Source organism: Rattus norvegicus, chromosome 3 (assembly GCF_036323735.1).
Source record: "Rattus norvegicus strain BN/NHsdMcwi chromosome 3, GRCr8, whole genome shotgun sequence".
Taxonomy (NCBI): Eukaryota; Metazoa; Chordata; class Mammalia; order Rodentia; family Muridae; genus Rattus; species Rattus norvegicus.
In genome coordinates this window covers 169,978,130-169,998,422 of record NC_086021.1, presented here as the reverse complement: position 1 = coordinate 169,998,422, position 20,293 = coordinate 169,978,130, and the positions used below count along the sequence as shown (strand labels likewise).

At 53.7% G+C, this 20,293-nt stretch overlaps 1 protein-coding gene and 1 long non-coding RNA gene across 3 annotated transcripts; one reads left to right on the top strand and one right to left on the bottom strand.

Annotated features, from left to right (window-relative positions):
• Positions 1 to 13,704: 13,704 nt before the first annotated feature.
• Emilin3 (elastin microfibril interfacer 3) lies at positions 13,705 to 19,935 on the top strand. Of its 2 annotated transcripts, none has more exons than XM_006235495.3 (4): positions 13,705 to 14,243; positions 15,336 to 15,458; positions 16,481 to 16,704; positions 17,126 to 19,935. In XM_006235495.3, exons 1-4 carry the CDS (start codon positions 14,080 to 14,082, stop codon positions 18,748 to 18,750), a joined length of 2,136 nt encoding a protein of 711 aa, XP_006235557.1. In that variant the 5' UTR covers positions 13,705 to 14,079; the 3' UTR covers positions 18,751 to 19,935. The 2 variants fall into 2 exon arrangements, with proteins under 2 accessions (XP_006235557.1, NP_001103371.1); NM_001109901.2 differs by having other exon boundaries at positions 13,935 to 14,243; positions 16,967 to 18,750.
• On the bottom strand, positions 15,439 to 17,599 carry LOC134486198 (uncharacterized). Its single transcript, XR_010065024.1, has 3 exons — positions 17,337 to 17,599; positions 17,120 to 17,205; positions 15,439 to 17,028 (listed from the first exon to the last, which is right to left on the bottom strand). It is a non-coding gene; the product is annotated as an uncharacterized LOC134486198 (long non-coding RNA).
• Positions 19,936 to 20,293: the final 358 nt, after the last annotated feature.

Genomic DNA, 20,293 nt, shown 5'->3' with positions numbered 1-20,293 from the left:
TCTGTTACAGCTGAGTGGGGGCCTGACAGAAATTTGCTTCCCTTTGCCATGATACTTTCTAACAATGTGAATATTTGAATTAGAAATTATAGGAAGTGGGACTGGAGAGATGGCTGCTCTTCCAGAGGTCCTGAGTTCAATTTCCTGCAACCGATGGGATTGCTCCCAATCATCTATAGTGGGATCTGATGCCCTCTTCTGGCATGCAGATGTACATGCGGATAGAACACTCGTTTATAAATTAATAAATTAATAAAAAAAGAAATTACAGGAAGTAGTGGTGCATGCCTTTAATCCCAGCACTCGGGAGGCAGAGGCAGGAGGATCAGTTTGAGGCCGGCCAGGTCTGCAATGTGAGTTCCAGGCCATCCCAGGTGAGAACCTGACTCAAAAAAAGAAAGGAAGAAGGGGAGAGAGGGAGAGAGGGAGGGAGGGAAGGAAGGAGGGAAGGAGACAGACGGCAGGAGCCTATCCTTTATCACAAATACTAATTTAATACTTTTTTAGGTCAGAGAAGTACATATTCCAAAGTGCCTTCGTTTGTTTATTCCAAAAAATTCTTTTTATCTGAAATGCTTTTCTGGCTTTGAAGTTCTTAGGAATTGCTTTTTGGCACAGTTTATCTGCTTTGTCCCAAGTGGCCTTGGAGACCTCATCATTTCGCCCCGATGATGATCATTTTTGGCTTTTCGAGACAAGGAGAATGTCTTTGGTTTCACTTTGAAGCTTGCTAGAGAGAAAAAAAAAATCCAGGACCCTTATCATGAGGTAAGGAAATTTGAAACGAGATAATTGGGGTTTGGAAACCGTGACTGTAGCTGGCTCCCCTGTCACCCAGCAGGATGTGAAGAGCCCTTTGTGGCAGCTCCCTGTTAACTTAGTAACATCTCAAGTGGTCCATTTGCAGGGGATGATGACGAGGAGAGGCCTCCTCGTGTGCTGTGCAGGAAAGAGTTCCTGCTGCCTCACACTTTAGCTTCACCCGCCTCCAGGGGTTTGGGAAACGCTTTCCTTAGTACAGCCAGGAGCAGAGCTGAAAGCAGGATTTTTTTTTCCCCTTCCCTCCTCAAAGTCATCTTTGTCACAACCCAAAGGTATCTAGGAACTTGCAGAACTGCCCTTCTGCCACTTAGGATTCCTCTGTGTGCGGCACCATCGACCCCACAGAGGGGTTTATTCAAATCAGCTACACTGTACTGGTTTGAGTTTCCTGACTGGTTTTCTTTTTTCTTCCTTGGGTGAACCCAAGCTTACCTCATGCATGATGGGCAAATATTCCACCATGGGAGTCCTACCCCCAACTTGGTATTATTTTATCACCCTGTGCTAGAGGATGGGTGGTACCAACACTTGTGAACCCAAGAAGTCTCTAACAATGGCAGCTTGGAAGTCTTATTGTCTTCCTTCCCCCGCTCCAAACCTGCTCCTGAGTTCCAGGGTCAGCCAGCAGCCAGGCCTAGGAGGTGGAGCAGGGTTGCGCTGAGAGGGCTGGCTCAGGGTTTACCCTCTCCCTCTGAGCCAGACAGTAGGGACATTGAGCTCGGAGGACTTTGGGTGCGAATCAGATCTCCACAGTTGCAGAACTTGGCACAGGACCCACCAGAGGAGAGGCAGAGCCAGGAGCCCTGGGTGGTCCTGGTAGCCCCACTACATCCCTCCCTAAAGCAGAGCACTTGTCCTGAAACACAGGGAGGCCCCATCAGCGGCAGTATGTGGGCCTTGGGGATGATGAGAATTCCAGGAGACAAAGGGAGAACGGGTGGCCAGTGGAGGGGATCCAAACGATAGAGAGGGAAGAGCCCCAGGGCAGCACACGTGGGAGCCACGGGGAGATATCAGCCTCGGCTGAAACGGTGAGACACCAAGGGACGCTGAGCATCTGTCATCCCAGCCCCTGGGAGGCTGAGGCAAGAGGATCCCAAGTTTGATGCTAATGGTTAGACAGTGTGGCTTTGTCAGAAAGAAAAAGGAAAAAGAAAAAAGACAGGAAAGGGAGGGGGGAGGGATACTTTCCTGAACATGGTTTTAGGAGACATGGGTTGAAATTTAAAGTGAACCAGAGAGAGGGTGGGGATGTGGGAACCCAGACGGGGCGATGATGCAAAACCCAAAGCAAAAGTGGAAGTGGGAACAGGCGCTTGGGGGAGAAGAACCGGCGGGGTTTCGTGGGCGAACGGGCGGGGTGTCGTGGGCTCAGGACAAAAATAAGTCTAACGTTCTAGAAGGGAAAAGGAGTAAACGCCGCCATTCCTTTTAAATGGAAAGGAAAAGTTTCCGTGGTTTCGCAGATTGGAAGGCTCACTGGGTTCCAGGCAGAAATGATGGAAAAAAGACTCGCGACTAGGAAAGGCCAGGGAAGAGCCCAGAATTCCGTGATTAAAGGGAAAGTTCACACAAGCTTTCCAGTGGAGAGAACAAGTTGCAAAGAACGGGGGGACCAGGCCGAAATCCGACATCTGCTCACAGTGCTAGACTTCTGTGTTCAGTCCGCAGAGTGCCAGCCGGGCGGGGGGGCGAGAGCCTGAGTCGGAACCCCAGCACCCAAGTGACAAAAGCCAAGTATGGTGACAACCACTTGTAGTCCCAGCGCTGGGGAGGCAGAGACAGGTGGACAGTCAGCATGGCCAATGGTGAGCTCCCAACCAGTGAGAGACAAGATGGACAGCATCTGAGAAGTGACAGCTGAGGTTGACCTCCAGCCTTACATACACAGCATGCATGTGCACCTGCACACATGCAGGAAGGAAGAAAAGGAGGGAGGGAGGGAGAGAGAGGGGGAGAGAGGGAGGAAGGGAAGGAAGGAGGGAGGGAGGGAGGGAGAGAGGGAGGGAGAGAGGAAGGGTGGGTGGGAGGGAGGAAGGAAGCAAGCTTACATGAATCACTTCCTACTGAAAAACCATCCCTTGGTCGCCAGGCTGCCACTCACCCACCTACGCAGGAAGAGAATATAACCCAGCAAGATGAAGGCAGGGTGAGCCAAGCCACCGATCCGTCTAACCAGCAGCCCATGATAACGAACGCTGAGCTGGTGCCGTAGTTTAGTTATCCCCTGAGCAACTTGCCTTGAGCCGAACCTGGTGGCACTCGCCTTTAATCTACGAAACTTTGGAGGCCTCGGCTGGAGGATAGCAAGTTTAAGGCCTGCCCGGGCCGCAGGACCAGCCTGGAACAGCTCAGTAAGATGCTGTCCCGAAAACAAAACAAACGAGGGCTGGGGACGGAGTCGAGCAGTAGAACGCTTGCCTCGTGTGTCTGAGACCCTTGGTTCTGTCTGAAGTATGGAGTTGGAGGTAACCCCGTGCTGAAGTGTAACTGTCACTCCGGTGGTACTGAAAGGCGGGATGTGTAAGAGGTGATGAGGTCATGGGGGAAGGGCAATGTTCGCATGAACAGATGAGGTTATCGTCGAAGAACCGCGTCAGTTGCAAGCTCTCCCTCCCTCCTTCAGTGTCTCCCTTCTTCTCCCCTTCCTTCCCTCCCTTCCCTCCCTTACCACCATGTTATGACACGGCAGAAAGGCCGTCACCAGGACACAGCCCTGGGACCTCCAGTCAAACCTCTGGTCTCTGTAATTTATCCACTTTGTACTATTCTGTTACAGCAGCGGGAAGCAGACGGGTGTATTTTTAATTGGACCCCATATTAGTTGTTGCCATCACCATATACCCGAGAAGGAAGCGTTTATTTCGGTGCACAGTGTGGTGGGAAAGGTGTGTCGGCAGGTATACAGGACTACTTACGTCTGGGTAGGTCAGAGAGCAAAGAAATGAACACTCGGGCTCACCTAGCTTTCCCTTTTACTAAAGCCAGGTGCCCAGTCCACGGGGATGGGTTTCCCTCATTCAACCCTCTATGGAAATACAAGTGTTTGCACGCGTGTGTGCAGGCGAGTATGTGTGCTCAGAGTCCAGATTCGGCGTTAGGTATCTTCCCTCATCACTCCACACATTTTTTTTTTTTGAGGCATTGAAATGCTAGCATCAACTGTGTTGTTTGCAAATGTTCCTTTTTGCTCAGTTTTCTTTTTCTTCCTCAGTGAGATGTGACTTTTAAATTTATTTTTCCATCGTCTCATCTTCTATCCGTTTCTGTTACTATAACAGAACACAGGAGACGGGGAAGGTTGTAAAGGACAAAGGTTTGTTTTGGCTCACAATGTGGAAGCCTAAGAGCATGGTCCTGGTAGGTGCTCAGCTTCTGGGGAGACTATAATCCGGTTCTCTGGGCAGCCAAAGGCCAGTGGGTGTGACAGAAAGCAGGGAGGGACAAAGGGGCGTTTCATACCCTCCCAGTCTCATGGTGAGACCTCAGCTACTCAGAACGGAATTCAGTCTCCTAGTAACCTTCTCAAAGGCCCCACTCCCAACCCCAGGACATTGGCAAGCACATTTCAGCATGGGTTTTGGCAAGAGAGACATTATCCAAAACCACAGCAGCCGTAAAACAAATAGCAGAGTCGTGCTTTACAATGTCCACGCGTTTCAGGTGACTCTCGAAGGTCCAGTTGTGCTGCTCCCCATCCTGTTTTACATGAGCACTGGTCTTTTGCTTCCACAGGCTCTCTCTCCCCACCTCCACCCATCTGCCTCTGCTGGCCCCCTCCATATGTCTGTAAGTATGTGACTTTGTCTCCACCCTCAAGCTGCAAGAAGGCTGTGAGCAGATGCTATGGTCCAGCCCTTTCTCAGACTTTCACTTCTGACCCCCACCTAAAATATCCCTCCATCCGAAGCCCGAATCTCAGGAGGAAACTTGGACACTGACACCTCTTGCTTGGCGTGAGCAACAGAGGCCACTTCCTAGCATCACCCACCCCTGCCTGGAAACCCGCACCACACCTGCAGGCATGGGCCTCCTAAGCTTTGCTGACCCTCATTCTTTTGCCTTCTCCTCGAAACTGGGTTGTTTGTTTGTTTGTTTTTGTTTTGCAAAGCTTTGTCTTTATAGCTAGTTAGCCCCCTCCTCTCTCTCACCCCCCACCCCGTTTCAGCACACCCCATTCACCTTCCTCTGAATTCCAAATTCTCTCTCTCCTCCACTCTTGGCTCCACCCTTCCCTTGATTCAGTCCAACTCAACTGTGCTTTGCTGCCCTGCCTTGGCTCGGCTCCTCTGTGGCTCAGACATTTCACCCTACCTTGGCTTGGTCTCTCTCCACCTGCCTCTGATCACACCTTTCTGATTTTCTTCCACAATAACCTTTCCCTTGGTGACGTGACCCCAGATAACTTCTTCACCACACAGTGTCCCCAGGTGCCTCTGGAGACCTTCAGTCCCCTGCTCAGAACTTTTACAGAAGAATCTATGTCTCTCCAGTTTCAGGTAAAAGAGACAGGGCAGATTTTGAAAACCCAGCTTGTTTTTGTTATGGACGTTTTTGTTTGTTTTTGCCTCTTCCGCTGCATAAGAAGCTCTGATTCCGTTGTTTGTTTTTTTTTTTTCTTTCCTGCATTTAAAGCGCATTTATTTTTATTTTAGGTGCATTGGTGTTCTGCCTGCGTGTTTGTCTGTGTGAGAGTGTGGGTCCTCTGGAATTGGAGTCACAGACAGTTGTGAGCTATCACCCGGGTGCTGGGAATTGACCCCAGGTTCTCTGGAAGAACTGCCAGTGCTCTTAACTACTGAGCCGTCTTTCCAGCCCCAGATTCCCTTCTTAAGACAACCTCCCCAGTGGTAGAATGGGACACTTTCCCTCTTCCTAGGAATGCAGACAGAATGGCACTTGAATACCTAAATTGGAGAAATTAGTTTCTCACTGGCTGACAATTTGGGTTGCAGACATAATGAGTAATCAAATCTCTTCCTGATTGTGGGAGAGGAGAGTGGGGTTTAAAAAGGAGGGTCAAAGCCCTTGGGAAGAACACCCACGGAGAACTAGGAGGGTGCCTGAGAGGAAGTTGTGAGAATGGAAAGTGTCAGGTCAGAGGGACAGACAGGGATAGACTTGGGGGCAGCAACGAACTGCCCATTCTGCCCTCTGACCAGGGTCTTTGACAAGTATCTGGGAGAAGGGCAGGAAGCCAGCAGGACCAGCAGCCAGCCATTTACTTGTGAATCTAGAAAGAGCCTTGGATGCCACCAGGGTAATACATGGGGTGGCCTTCCAGAACCTGAACCTGAAACACATCCCAACACTCCAAGCTAAGAGTGTAGTGGACAGACGAACCCAAGGCTAGACCCAGCCTGTTGCCCTGGGCAGGCTCCTCTCAGACGTCTTACAGAAGCCTGGTGGTTCTCTTCTCTGGCAACTTTTCCTCAATCCTTCCTCACAGCTACAGAGGGGCCTGTCTGACCTCCCTCCAAACACGCCTCTCTCCTGCCTCAGCAAAGGGACTAGAATCCAGAGGTCACTCTGAGCCCCTCACAACTCAGCAAGGCTCTCTGTGCCAATCTGAATCACTCCAGATGTTTGTCAGCTCCCTCTCCACTCTCTGGCCTGGCCATGGCCACAGCATTTCCTCCTCACCTGCTTCTCTGTTCCTCTCCCTCACTTGTCCAGGGAAGCCATGATGAACAGCTTGGGCAATGATGAGAGCCTTGGAGAGGTCAGAGACTGAAAAAGCTAAGGCAGAGAAGGCAAGGAGAGAGAAAAGGGGAGACACATGGAGATGGGAGGCAGCCACAGGGGGAGGGGTGGAAGGCAGCCATAGAGGCAGGGGTAGGAGGCAGTCTGGGGTTAAGATGTCCTCATCTCAGCACACACCCAAGCAGAAGAGGGACCAATGGGGTAACATCCCACCCATGGGAGCCTCCTGACCTCTCTTTCCCAAAGGAACTGGGGCTGTCAGCCAAGGCCAGAGTAGCCAGGAATGCAGGAGGCCTCACTGCCGAGGCTCAACCTCTGGGAGGCCCACATGGTAGTGGCAGAAGCAGATAGACGGAACCCAGGCTGCTGAACAGGGGAGGGAAGCTCCAGGCCCTGGCAGGGAGCCCTTATAAATAATTGTCAAATGGATCATCTAGCCCTAAGCTTAAGATAGAGGAGGCTAGGGCCCCACAAGGGATGGGAGCTTCCTGATGCTGGCCTCAGCCCTGACCTACCTCCAATCAGCTCCTGAAGCTTGAGAGCTCCAGAATGGCCTGTCTGTCCATCTGTCTCTGTCTGTCAGCAGCAGCCTTTTCTAGATCCACAGCTTGATCGTGCTCATGCACGTGCACACACACACACACACACACACACACACACACACACACGTCATGGCTCCAGAATGACCCATCTAAACCCAGGATTGGTTCCTTTTTCAAATATGAGCAGGAGCCAGCATTGGAGCACAACAGAGGTACACACAGAAGCTGTGGTGTGTTTAAAGGGGTCTCCAGGGGATTCATGGGGCTGGACACCAAGATTGTCTACTTTAGGCTGCATGTGGCCTACACCCATCAGAATCCCTTCACCCTGACTACAGCACACTTTTCTCCCCAGGCATTCCTCCTGGGACGTCTCCCAACCCCCCTCCACCTCTGTTTCCCCCACCCTCCGAGTGCCTAAAGGAGAACCCAGGGCACAGCCTGTCTGTGCTTCCTACACCAAAGCAATGGCCAGCAGATGTCCCAGAGAATTAAGGAGTCCCAGCAGAGCAGGTCTACGATAAGGACAGTGTCTGGGTGAAGGTCAGGTTCTGTCTGCCCAGGCATGAGTTTTCCATGGCAACAGCAAGCCTACCTCCTCCCCTTCCCCTCCCCCTCCCCCTCCCCCTGCAGTCCTTTCTCTTGTCTGCTTTGTCCTCCCCGTATCCTCCCGTGGCATCCTCGCCTCTTCTCTGCCCGATAATCCTGTGTGCATTTTTTACTCCAGTGCTTATGAATAGAAGAGTTAGAGGAGAATGAGCAGAAACCATTCCCAGGGCCTCGTACCCCCAACTCGATGCCCGGGCAGCTCTGTTCCCCTCCAGCCTTTCCCTATCCAAAGCCCTAGACAGATGCCAAGCACTTAGACCAGGAGCAGCTATGGGCCTGACGGGGGCTGCTCCTGACTTCCACCCCCACACTCCTGTCTGGCTCTAGCTTTATTTGAAGGACACAGCAAATGCAGGCTCCTGCCCCTCTCCCTGCACGTGCTATGCCACCCCTCCCCCCCCCCGTCACTTTTGTGCCAGTCCCAGTGTTTTGTGTCCCTTCTGCCTGGCACCTTCCAGATGTCTGCATACCTACAGCCTCGGATCAGCCTCCAAGACCTGCAGGCTCTTTACCCTGACAGCCTGTGAGGTCTAGCCTTGATGGTTTCTGATGGCCTGGCTGGCAACTGAGAGTGACAATGGCGGCCTCACTGATCCCCTGCCCAGTGTACCCGCAATCATCACCTGGGATATTTGCAGCGACAACTCTCTTCTGTGCTGTTCCCAGGTCTAAGTCCTGACCCTTCATTAGGGTGTTCAAGATGACCCTGCAAGTCCTGACCCCTCATTAAGATGTTCAATGTCTTGAGACGCCTCTTCTCTGTCCCTACTAAGCTCTCGGTTACCCAGAGCCTTGCGGCGTTCACCAAACACACCAAGCTGTCTCCTATACCTTGGTCATATCCATGCTGTGAACACACCACCTGGAGCCCTTCTCCTAACATGGTGACCTCTGTATGACCTTTCTGACAACACACACACTCACTCCAGCACAGACATACAACCATTTGGTTTCCTGTGGTCCCCGACCAACACAAAGTATTACAGTCAGGGACTCCTCTGCTTACACATCTGTCTTCCCTGAATTGGGTCAGGCTTCTGGAATTAGAACCTGAGGCAGACATCTAGGTTCTGGTGAGATCTCTCTCTCTCTCTCTCTCTCTCTCTCTCTCTCTCTCTCTCTCTCTCTCTCTCAGAGAGGAAGCAAAAGATAGGAATACAGAATGGATGAATGTCAGGTAGAATTTACACAGAGCCCAATTCAGGGCTTTGTAGCATAGCCAAACATCCCCTAAGGCAAGAAGACTGTCTTTTGTGTCCTGTATCAGCTGGTTGTATGGAGGGAGGTTCTAGAATGCCCTGGAGAAGCAACTGTCATCAACCAGGATGATTCACAGCACAAAGGGAACTGTCACTCCTACGAGAGGACTGGTGGGTGTACTGGCCAGGTTCTGGTGTGTCTGCGCACAGGGTACAGACCGTGTCCCCTGTGGAGTGGGAGCTCTGACAGACTTCTGACAAACGAGGATTCCTGGCTCTCTCAACAGTAGCAATCACCAAATCCTCAGGTGACTGCTGCCCTAGGGGAAGGTCCTGCCCACAGTCTGAGAGAGCACAGTGGAACCGTCATAGGGACAGACGGCCAATGTCCAGGGATGGAATCTCCACTAAGCACTGTCCCACCCAGTGAGCATCTATGTGCCCAACGGTGAGGCCACCGTTCTTACCTATTCCTCTATAATGATATAGAAGACAATTACAGTCCATAGTGGTCACTTTGCGTGAGGGAAAACAGGCTCACAGGAGTGGTGGGACCTCAGACAGATGATATAATTTATGAGAGGAAGATCAGGGATTCAAACCCAGGTGAGACTCCCTGCCTGCTTTCATCCCCTCCTGCGTAACCTTGAATCCAGCTCTTCCTGCCTATCATACAAAGTAGCGGGGTCAGGCTTCCACTGTACAACAGCGCTCAGTTAAATTCAGAGTCCCAAGGGTCACATCTGGTATTTGCAAGTTGGGAGGCCCACACATGGAATTTGCATATAATTTGCATAATGGGTGCATCTGGCTTGCATGTGTCTACGTTGAGACCCCATCAGCACCGCACAATGCTGACAACGTTTGTAAGCCATTCTCACTCCAGGCATTTCAGAGTCCAGGTTCCACGATTTCTGAACTCTCCCTGGTCCTCACGCCTAGGCTACACACGCTCTGGGTTCTGAACGACTGGAAAGCGCCACTGTGAGCTGTAGCCCCTGAGACTTGTGTAACTCTGACAGTCGCCCTTTTTGATGGTGCTTGTATAATCCAAATGGGTTATGACGGGCTTCGAGAGAGCAGAGCTGGACAAAGAACCTTGTTACAGGAAGTTTTAGCAGAGAGGTTCAGGTGTGCCTGCATAGGAAGGAGAGATTGGGAGCAGCGGTAAGCATGGATGATGGTCTGAGTGGAGTCTAGAACCCACGCCTTGCTGTAGATGCCTCCGCACTTGGCTTAGGGGAGCACAGACTGCGCCTCTCTCTCCCAGCAGCAGGGGCTCATCTGCAGCCAGGAGGGCTCCTGCCAGAAAGCTGGTGGAGTCCAGAGCATTCTATTTCTGTCTCTTTTGGAAGAGCTATATTCTATAAACTGTGGCTTTCAGCGATCGTAGGTGATGATCTCTGGATAAACAAGGAGCCACATACCCTGGGTGAGACAGAGGAGGCTAGAAAGAGGAGAGGGACTCGCTTCTCAGGAGGGTTTGGGGGGCACAGAAGGGGTGGATCCCAAAGCATCCAGCCTGTCAAGCATCAGGGCCCCAGGCTCACAGCACCAGCTGAGTAAGCCCAGCTCTTTGTGTCCTCCAAGATCCGCTCTCTCCTGCCTCCGTCTTCAATGCTTGGTTCATCCTGCTAGCATCCTTGGCTATGCCTGTTACCGGGGCTATCATGAAGGGCGCTGCGTGTGACTCTGTGGAGTGTGCATGTATCCATGAGACAGTGCAGCTAGCTAAGGTGCCTGTGTGTGCTGTGTGAGCGGAAACCATGCGTCCGTGTATGGTGCCTCTGGAGCCTTCATCCAGGTGGAGACACTCCCATCTGAGTCAGGGAGGACATGACTGTCTGCCTCCCTCTCCTGCCTCTGGCCTCCCTAGGTTTCCTGTCTGGCAAATGCAAAGTGGCCTCATCATCTACAGGAAGACCCCAGTCTCTGGCTGTATCCAGCCAAGCCCCTGAGCATCTCTCTGTGCTGATGTCCTCCTCCTCCATTGGGATGGGGCCCAGGCCCTGGCTCCCCAAACTGTTCCAATTAAAGGAGCCTGTTTTTGATGTCAGCCACCTGGGAAGGGGAAGTTAAGTCCCATCTGTCCTTCTAGCCCCCTGCTACATGGACATTTTCAAGTTCAAACAGGGTCCAGCCTCCTTCCTGTGCGTTGTGGGCCCCACATCTGGGGCTGGGGAAGGGAGTGAGAGGAAGGGGTGGGACCCGTTGGAAAAGGATCACAGCTTCTGGGCTGGGGGAGTTTTCTCCCAGAGCCAGCTAAATGGTGCTGCCAAGCAGTCAGAATGCAGCCGGGTGAGGAGCTGGGCTCTATTCATTTGCCCCTGGGATGAAAAGCAGGACGTCCATGGCTTCAAGCTCATGGGTACCCTGTCCTTGCAAAATGGCTGCTAACATCTCTGGTAAACGTGAGGCTCTGGGTGCATCTGGAGTTGCCTGAGCCACTCAAGCTAGATCAAATGGTAGGTTATTAGAAGCAGATCGAGGAAGCCATGGCTTGTCACCAAGTGGCTATGTTTTCTAAGCACTGCAGCCTCCTCTCTAGGCGTCTATCCTCTCTTCCTTCTAACTAGTACAGAGCTGTGACCATAGCATGCCCTGGTGTGTCTCCTCACCTCCAAAAGCTCCCTGCAGGGGCTTGAATGGAGCCCCATCCTGCTAAAATTTAGTTCCACCAGAACCCCAGATTGTGACCTTATTTGGAAATAGGGTCTTTGAAGATATATTTACTTGAGATGCGGCTGTTCAATAGTCACTGTCCTTATAAGAACACAAGACCACGGAAGAGGGTCGTGTGACGACCAAGAGAAGGGCATGTGAATGCCAAAGCAGAGATGAGAGTGCTGTGGACATGAGCCAGAGGTTTCTCAGAGCCACCAGAAGCTTAAGAGGCAAGGAAGGATCCCTCCTTAGAGGAATGACCCACATATTACTTTGATTCTGGGCATTGAGCCTCTAGAGATAGAGAACAATAAACTGCTGTCCTTCCTAAGCAGTTTTCATTAAATTTATTATCTTATTCTGTGTGTTCGGTGTTTTGGCTGGAAGTGTGTCTGGGTACCACCATGTGTGCCTAGTACTGGAGGAGGCCAGAAGAGAGAACATTGGGTCCTCTGGAACTGGACTTACAGACATGTTTGAACAACCATACCAGTTCTGGGAATCAAACCTAGGTCCTCTGGAAGAGGTGTCCCAGACACCAAGCCATCTCTCCAGCCCCATACATTGCTGTCATTTCTCAGCCACTTGATTTGTTAGTTATGATGACAAACCTAGAAACTAAAACACTCAGACCTTACAGGGGATTCCAGTCACCTGTGTCCTACCATTACCCGATTTGGGGGAGAAGGACCACCAGAAAGCCTTAGGTCAGGTATGAGCCTTGAGGGCCAGGTGGAGAGGGCAGGGCCTAGATGTGGTTTCAGAATGGCTCTTCCCAACATCCTTGATGCCATCCCCTTCAAACATGCTTATTCACACCTCAAAGTTACTCTCACAAAACTATCCCACGTGTATGGTTATTTTGCCCGCATGTGTGTAATGCACCACAGGCATGCCTGCTGTCCAGGGAGGCCAGAAGAGGGTGCCAGGTCCTCTGGTAGCACATCAAGTGCTCTTTAATGCTGACCCATCCTTCCAGCCCTTCAAAGTTACTTTAGAAAGAAAGGAAGTGGGGTTGGGGATTTAGCTCAGTGGTAGAGCACTTGCCTAGCAAGCACAAGGCCCTGGGTTCAGTCCTCAGCTTCAGAAGAAAAAAAAGGAGGGAAGGGAGGGAGGGAGGGAGGAGAGGAGAGAGAGAGAGAGAGAGAGAGAGAGAGAGAGAGAGAGAGAGAGAGAGAGAGAGAGAGAGAGCGCAAGATTGCAAGCTCTTGTAACCCCAGTGCTGGTGTGGTAGAATTGAGATCACTGGGGCTTACTGGACCAGTTTACTGGCCAGCCAGCCTAGCCTACTTGACAAGGCGATGGTACCTGGGAAACATTACCTGAGGTTGGACTCTGGCCCCATGTGCATGTGAACACATCTGAATGAACCCCACCACACACACAAACCAAAGAGGGGTGGGACAGGGACCAACAAGCAGGCCCGGTATTCCCTTGGTGCAGATTCAGAGGGCTGTGGGGTCCTGTGGGAATGAGACAAGGCAAGAAAGAAGTTGTCCTCTTGACTGACAGAAAGGCTTCCTGCAGGGTAGGTGGACATTTAACAAGATGATGTCCGATAAGGATGACTGTATAGATGAACTCTTAGGTTACAGAGTCCTGTTCAGGAACGCAAAATGCAGGAAGCCCAGCTTACGGTGGTTTCTTATGAGGGTGTCCTAGCAATATTCTTTGACTAGAAGCTAATAATAAACCAGTCACCAGATTGTGGCCCACCTAATTAAAAACTTTTATTGGAGACACACGCGCGCAGGGATCGGGTGGGGATGAGAGGGGTTGGAGAGGTAATAGGTACGGGGTACAGCTCTTAACAGAAGCAGACAACGCTGGCCTATCAGCGTTGAACTCAGACAGGCAACCTGATTACCCTACCCGGTATGCAAAAGTTGGTGTGAAGGGAAATTTGCAGTAATCAGATCTCCTGGGGCACCCATAGACAGTGGCCAGTCTGAACCTTCTTGCAGGAAGGTGGCTGGGAAAAGGTTTCCAGGTGTGCCTGAATACATGTTCACCTCGGGTTTGGGGCCTGGAGTGCGGTACCCATACACTAGACTTTAAAGTCTGAAGTGTCTTGCTAGATAGCGAGTCTTAGGGATCCCAGCAGGGAGGCCAGGCCTGCCTCCAGGCTTCGCTGCTTCTTAACCGGGTACCCTAAGAGTACCCAGGGGCTGCGCGTGTTTGGGAAGCCTCCTGGAATTTAGCGCCCTGCATCCCGCCTGTTTCTTAACCTCGTGTTTGCACGCGGCCCTTCGGGCGTCAGCTTGGAGCTGGGGCCGGGGGCTGGCGACCGGGAGGGGGCTGGCGGAGCTCGCGGCGCGGCCCCAAGTTTATGCTAATCCGTGCAGAGCCCGCCTCCTGCCTCCCCTGCGCGGCCCCAGCTGCGAGTAGCCCGGGCCACTCGGCGGGACGCAGCGGCCGCACAGCTCCAGGCGGCCGAACAAGCGCGCTCCGGGGGTCGCGAGAGGCATTAGGAGCCGGGCGGGCGAGCGGAGGATCCCCTGCGGGAGGCACCCCGAGGGGCCGAGTGACGACCGAGAGCGATGGGCCGCCGTCTCCTCGTGTGGCTGTGCGCCGTCGCGGCGCTGCTCTCGGGGGCGCAGGCCAAGGGCACCTCGCTCTTCGCACGGCCCGCGCAGCCCGGCGCCTCCCGCTACAGCCTCTACACCACCGGATGGCGTCCGCGGCTGCGTCCGGGGCCGCACAAGTAAGCGCGGGGCCGGGCCGCGGCGGGAACGCGAGGGGGGCTCCGGCGTGGCGCGCCGCCACTCCCACCTGCCGGGACCCGCGCGGAGGCATCGAGACCAGGGTGCCCCAGCCACCGACGGGGCGGTTCCCCCGACACCATCCTTTGCGCGGGCAGGCGCCCCGCCATCCAGGAGGCTGCGGGGTTGGCGAAGAACAAGTCAGTCAAGGGGGCCTGGCGCGGCGGCTGGGATCCTGGCAGTGCCCGTGGAAACCTTTCCAGCGAAGTAACATTTTCCAGCTGCGCTGTGAGCAAACTCCAGGCGCAGCGGACCAGGTGGAGGGAGAGGAGGAAGGGCTGTCCGCGCCTGGAACACGCGGGGCTCCCCCAAGCCAATGCCTTCTGTCTCTCCTCTGCCTTGCGTGGTTGTAGACAGAGCCATGCCTACCGTAGGTAGTTGCTCCTCTCCTCCTAAGGTCTGGTCCCAATAACCCTGCGGGAGCCCTAAGGTGGGTGTGATGCAGAGCTGGTGAGGACTTGTGGGTCCTCGGCTTGTACTGTAGAACGGACAGACTTCCACAGTGGTTTATACCAGAATCTGAATTCCAAGCGAATGTCAGATCTTTAAGGCAAGTGCCCAGCCCACAACTACACTCCGTGAGCCCAGGAGCATCAGAGCAGGCTTCCTCTAAGAGAAGGAAGGCACAAGCACTGGTCTTGGGAGCAAGGAAATGGCAAAGTCTAGGCTAGAGAGCTTTTTCACAGGAGGAAGGAGAAAAGCCCGATTAAAAGGAAGCCACGAAGTTGTGCTCTCAGAAACCTTGAAGGCCAGGATGAGGAGTTAAGAACGAGTGAAGGAGCTGGGGGATGGGAAAGAAGGCCGAGTGGTTGAGGGAGAAGCTGAGGCGGCCTTCTCAAAGTGTTGGTAGGCACCCAATCTTCTGGTTCAATTGAGCCGCCCATCAAGGACACAGGCTCAGTTCAGAAGATACGGAGGCAAAGGTCCAAGGTTCCATGGAACAAGAATAAATAGAAAAAGATATGGGGGAACTCCCGAGACCGACAGGTGGGAGCACCGGCCAAATCTTCCAGAGGTGCTGTTTTCCCTTCCAGGTCTCTCTGTGCCTATGTGGTACATAGGAATGTGACCTGCGTCCTACAAGAAGGAGCAGAGAGCTTTGTGAAGGCTGAGTACCGGAATTGTGGTTGGGGGCCCAACTGCCCCTCAACAGTCAGGTGAGTACATCCCAGGGTGTTGCCTTCAGCTGGGAACAGAACCATTTCTGCAAAGGCGCTGTAGTACCCCGGGCTTCAAAGGACCTATCTGAGCCACAGTGCTTGCTAGAGCAGACCAGGATCCCTGAAAGAGGCCATGAAAGACCCCCAAATTTTGAACTTGCAACAGATCCTCCCCCATAGAGACAAGAACAGACTTAGTTTGGGGCCCAGAAACCTCAGGGATACAAGAGGGAGGCTGGGCTAGAAGATGACAGAAACAGAGTAGAGGGAAAGAAAGGAAAGGTTGATCCTGCAGGGGTCTGGACCAGGAGAAGGTGGAAGCCAGAGGTTCTAGTATAGATCAGACAGGCCGCCCGGGACACAAGATATAGTTGAGTCTGCATTTGGAGAGTTTAAATGTGTGTGTCTGAGAACAGACCCGTGTCCCATTGTGACAGTGAGTGAACAGGAACACGGCTGATCAGGTAAAGGAGGTGTTTCTGGTGAGCTGTGCCTGCTCCTTTGGCCTTCCCTTCCTGCTCACAATCAGAAGTGCCCTCACGCCAGCCTCTGAGCAGAGTTCAGCTCCCTGACTAAGCTCGAGAGGGGTGGTAAGAGGGAAAGGAAGCCAGCAAGGGCCGAGAGTATCCCGTGGCAGTGAAAGGGGCTGCCAGCCCAGCCCTGGTGAGATATTTCTTCTACAGATCGAGAGCTGAAAGCTTTGCTAGGATTCTGAGGGGCTCCATTAGAGCCAGAATGGAATTTCTCTTGGCAGATGGGGACCTGGTAGTCTTGGGAAGATTGGGGTTAAATCTCTGCTAGCTTTCTCTTGAAGCAAGCGGTATGGTGGGACTTCCCTATGTGTCCTTCAAGACCAGGGCTCAGAGCCTCTGTAAGGAAGGCCTGCTCTACGGCACGGTTTTGCCACTTTAAGGGTCAGAAAGGGAAATTCCTAGGAGTGGGGACATCCAAGGATTGTCTGGGGCACCAGCACCGGGGGACAGGAGTACAAGACTGTTCCCTTGACCTCACTGATCCAGGTACCGCACAGTGTTCAGACCCAGATACAAGATCGGTTACAAGGCTGTGACAGACCTGGCCTGGCGCTGCTGCCCTGGTCTTACTGGGGAAGGCTGCCCAGAACACCTCGAAGACCACGGAGCCACCCCACCACACCAGGAGCCAGAGCCTCAGATTCCCTTGGGGCAACTGGGCCCAGGTCCCAGGCCTTCTCCTTACAGCAGAGAGGCCCCGCACCCCCGTGGTGAGTCTGTCCATGGATGTCCTCTGGGGAGGGTTGGGTTCCATGGGTTTAGTGGCAGGGTGGGTGGGGATGGGGTAAGGGATGCAGGCTGGCTAAGCTCTCATAGAGTTCCGTGTGGCATCTCCTGTGGGCCGTGACTGTAAAGCCCCAGCCATCCTCACCCAGACTCCGTCTTAAAGGTGAGGGAGCTGTGTCCAGGGATGAGAATAAGATGTTGGAGGGCCAGGCCTTCGATGCTCCTGGGCTCTTTCTTCCTCCTTAGGAAGAAAGGGCCCAGGACTGTTTGGTGAGCAGCTAGAACAGCTGGAGGGCGGTGTTCGGCGCCTGTCACAAGCATATGGCACTCTGAGTGGATTGGCGGCCAGCCACGAGGATCCCGATAGGATTACTGGTGACCCCAGGACTCCTGTTGTACCTGTAGGCTTTGGGGTCATCCCTGAGGGGCTTGCGGACCCAGAAGGCAGAGGCAGAGGACCACGCATCCCTCCTCTGAGTGAAATCCTGAGCAAGGTCACAGAGGTGAGCAACACATTACAGACCAAGGTGCAGCTGTTAGATGAGGTCCGTGGGCTGGCCCTGGGGCATGAGGCTCACCTGCAGCGACTACGGGAAGCCCCACCGTCCCCACTGACCTCCTTGGCACTGCTGGAGGAGTACGTGGACCAGCGGCTGCAGCGACTCTGGGGGAGCCTGCTGGATGGCTTCGAGCAGAAGCTGCAAGGTGTCCAGAGTGAGTGTGACCTTCGGGTGCAAGAGGTGCGGCAGCAGTGTGAAGAGGGCCAGGCAGCCAGCCAGCGCCTGCATCAGAGCCTCGATGGCCGGGAGCTGGCCTTGCGTCGGGAGCTCTCACAGCTGGGTACTCAGCTGCAGGGCCTGACTCTGACCGGTGGGGGTACCTGTTGTAGCCAACTGGCTTTGATCAGCGCCCGTGTGGACAGCCTTGAGAGGAACCTGCAGGCTGTCACTGAGACCCAAGGGGGCCCCAGCACCCTGGCCGCAGACGAGCTTGCACGCCTCTCTGCAGCTATGCTCCAGGGAGGCGTGGACGGGCTGCTTGAAGGTCTCGAGACTATCAATAGGACAGAGAATGGAGCAAGGGGCTGCTGTCTGAGAATGGAGATGGGGGGCTGGGGTGTTGGTGGCTTTGGGTCCACCCTGGAAGAGCGAGTGCAGAGCCTAGAGGAGCGACTGGCAACTCTGACTGGAGAGCTAAAACCCAAGGGTGCCATCCCAGACAGATCAGTGCGGCCGCTTGTTCACTCGGAACTAGCTGTGCTGGAACAACGGCTGGTGTCCCTGGAGACCTCATGCACCCCAAGTACCACCACAGCCATCCTGGACAACCTTGTGGCAGAAGTGAAGGCCTGGCAGAGCCGGAGCGAAGCCCTCCTACACCAGGTGGCCCGTCACACTGCCCTGCTCCAACAGCTCAATGGCACAGTAGCTGAAGTCCAGGGGCAGCTGGCAGAAGGGACAGGCAGCTCACTCCAAGGTGAGATCACTCTGTTGAAGGTTAACCTGAACTCAGTGAGCAAGTCACTCACAGGCCTCAGCGACTCTGTCAGCCAGTACTCTGATGCCTTCTTGGCCGCCAACACATCCCTGGATGAGCGAGAACGGAGGGTGGAAGCCGAGGTCCATGCCATCCAGGAACAAGTGAGCAGCCAGGGCTCAAGGCTTCAGGCTGGCCACAGGCAGGTCCTGAACCTGCGAGGGGAGCTGGAACAACTCAAGGCTGGTGTGGCCAATGTGGCCGGAGGGTTGAGTCGCTGCCGGGACACAGCCCAGGAACTCCAGCATACAGTGAGCCACTTTGACCAGAGGGTGGCCCAGGTGGAAGGAGCCTATGAGAGGCTGGGCCTGTTAGCCGCCCACCTGAACAGTTTACCTACTGAACAGCTGAGGTCCAGGGAGGGCCTGTGGGGCCACATAGACAAGCTGAACCACACGTTGGCCCAGCACACGCAGGACATTGCCCGGCTCCGGGATGACCTGTTGGACTGCAGAGCCCAGCTGGCTGAGGTGAGGCCAGGGCGAGCTGACTAGGATATAAGCGGCACAGAAATCTAAAGCCCAGATCCCCACCAACCCTGGGAATATCATCCCAGAGACCAGCCCTACCCGGAAGTACCTTCCAGCCCTCCCTGGCTGCCAGAGGCCACTGGATGAATGGCCTTGGTCCAGCTCAGCATGACTGTTTCGGCCATCGAAAGTCACCCTTGGCGCTGCAGCCTGAACAATTAGGGTTGACAGTCAAGGTGAGCTACACGGGGTGCTGTCTCAAGAGTCAAGGCAAGGATGCCATGCCTGAAGACAAAGTTGGGCTTCTGAGGTGAAACGCTGTGTTGTCTGCACTTCCTCTTGATGCAGACACAGTGGCGTTTGCCGCTGCGCAGTTTCCAGGCCAAGTCTCAGACAAGCCTGTCCACTGTTCCCCTGACTAACCAGGGGCCAGTCACTGCACTCAGAGGTATCTCTTCCCTTGTCCCTGGGCTTCCATCCTGAGACATCTGGAGGAGGTTTCTACGGGAAGATGATACCCACTGGACCTATCTGGCAGTGCTATTCATAGGTGCTATTTCTGAACTAAAGACCGGAGGCCACCTGAGGTTTCCAAATCCCCACACATTCTTCAGAACAGAACAAAAGCCCAGCGGCCCAGCCAAGAGCGCTCCATATTCCTTTTGATCTTGCCTCATAATGTGAGTGTAGGCAGCTGTAGGATCCCAAAGAAAAGAAGGGATCCAGACCATGTTTGAAGACCCCACCCCAAATGTCTTTTCTCTTTGATTTCACAAGTACACCCCCGGGGTCCTCTCCAGTTAGAGGAAAGTCTTTCCCCACCACCCAGGTCAGTACCTCTTGCCAAGGGTAGCCTTAGAGTCCGTTGAGGCAGACCCCAAGCAAGGGGCTGGAACTGGATGAAAAGGAGGGCTAACGCCTTGCTTTTAAACCTCCACACAGAACCCCAGCCTTGCCAGGAGCCTCACAAACTGGAGAGAAGCTGGGGTGGGAAGCCATTAAAGAATGGCTGGAAAGCACACATGCTTAGGGACTGACCATTTCTGCTGAGGCTCCTGGCCTCGGTTTCCCCCAATGCACCCCAGACCTCCCGTGCTGTCTGTTTCTCCCACCACCCTGCATTCTGGCTTGTGACCATTCAGTGTTTACCCTCCACTCTGATGTGGGTTGGAAAACAGGTTGAAGATTAAATCTTTTAACCGGTTTAAAGGTGCTTTCTTCACTAATGGCACTGGGAGGGAAAGTTACTGTCATTCTGTGTCCCGCTGTGCCTTGGATCGTGGCTCGTTCAACCAGCTGGCCACTAGACTTGGCTGCAGAAGCCAGTGCAGGAGGGTCAGCAAAAGTCATCTGCTGTAGCCAGGATTGGGCTAAGCCCTCAAGAAGGGGCTGAAACCAACAGGGCCAGGCAGGAGCCATACTCCATGAGCCCTTCTATGACCCCCAAATAATTTCTTTCTGTCAGAGGGGCTTTGGACCATTCAGGCTTGGAGCTGAGATTTCAAGGTAGATGAACTGATCTTAGATATTTAGATCAAGACCTATGAGCAGAGAGACGGGATCACAG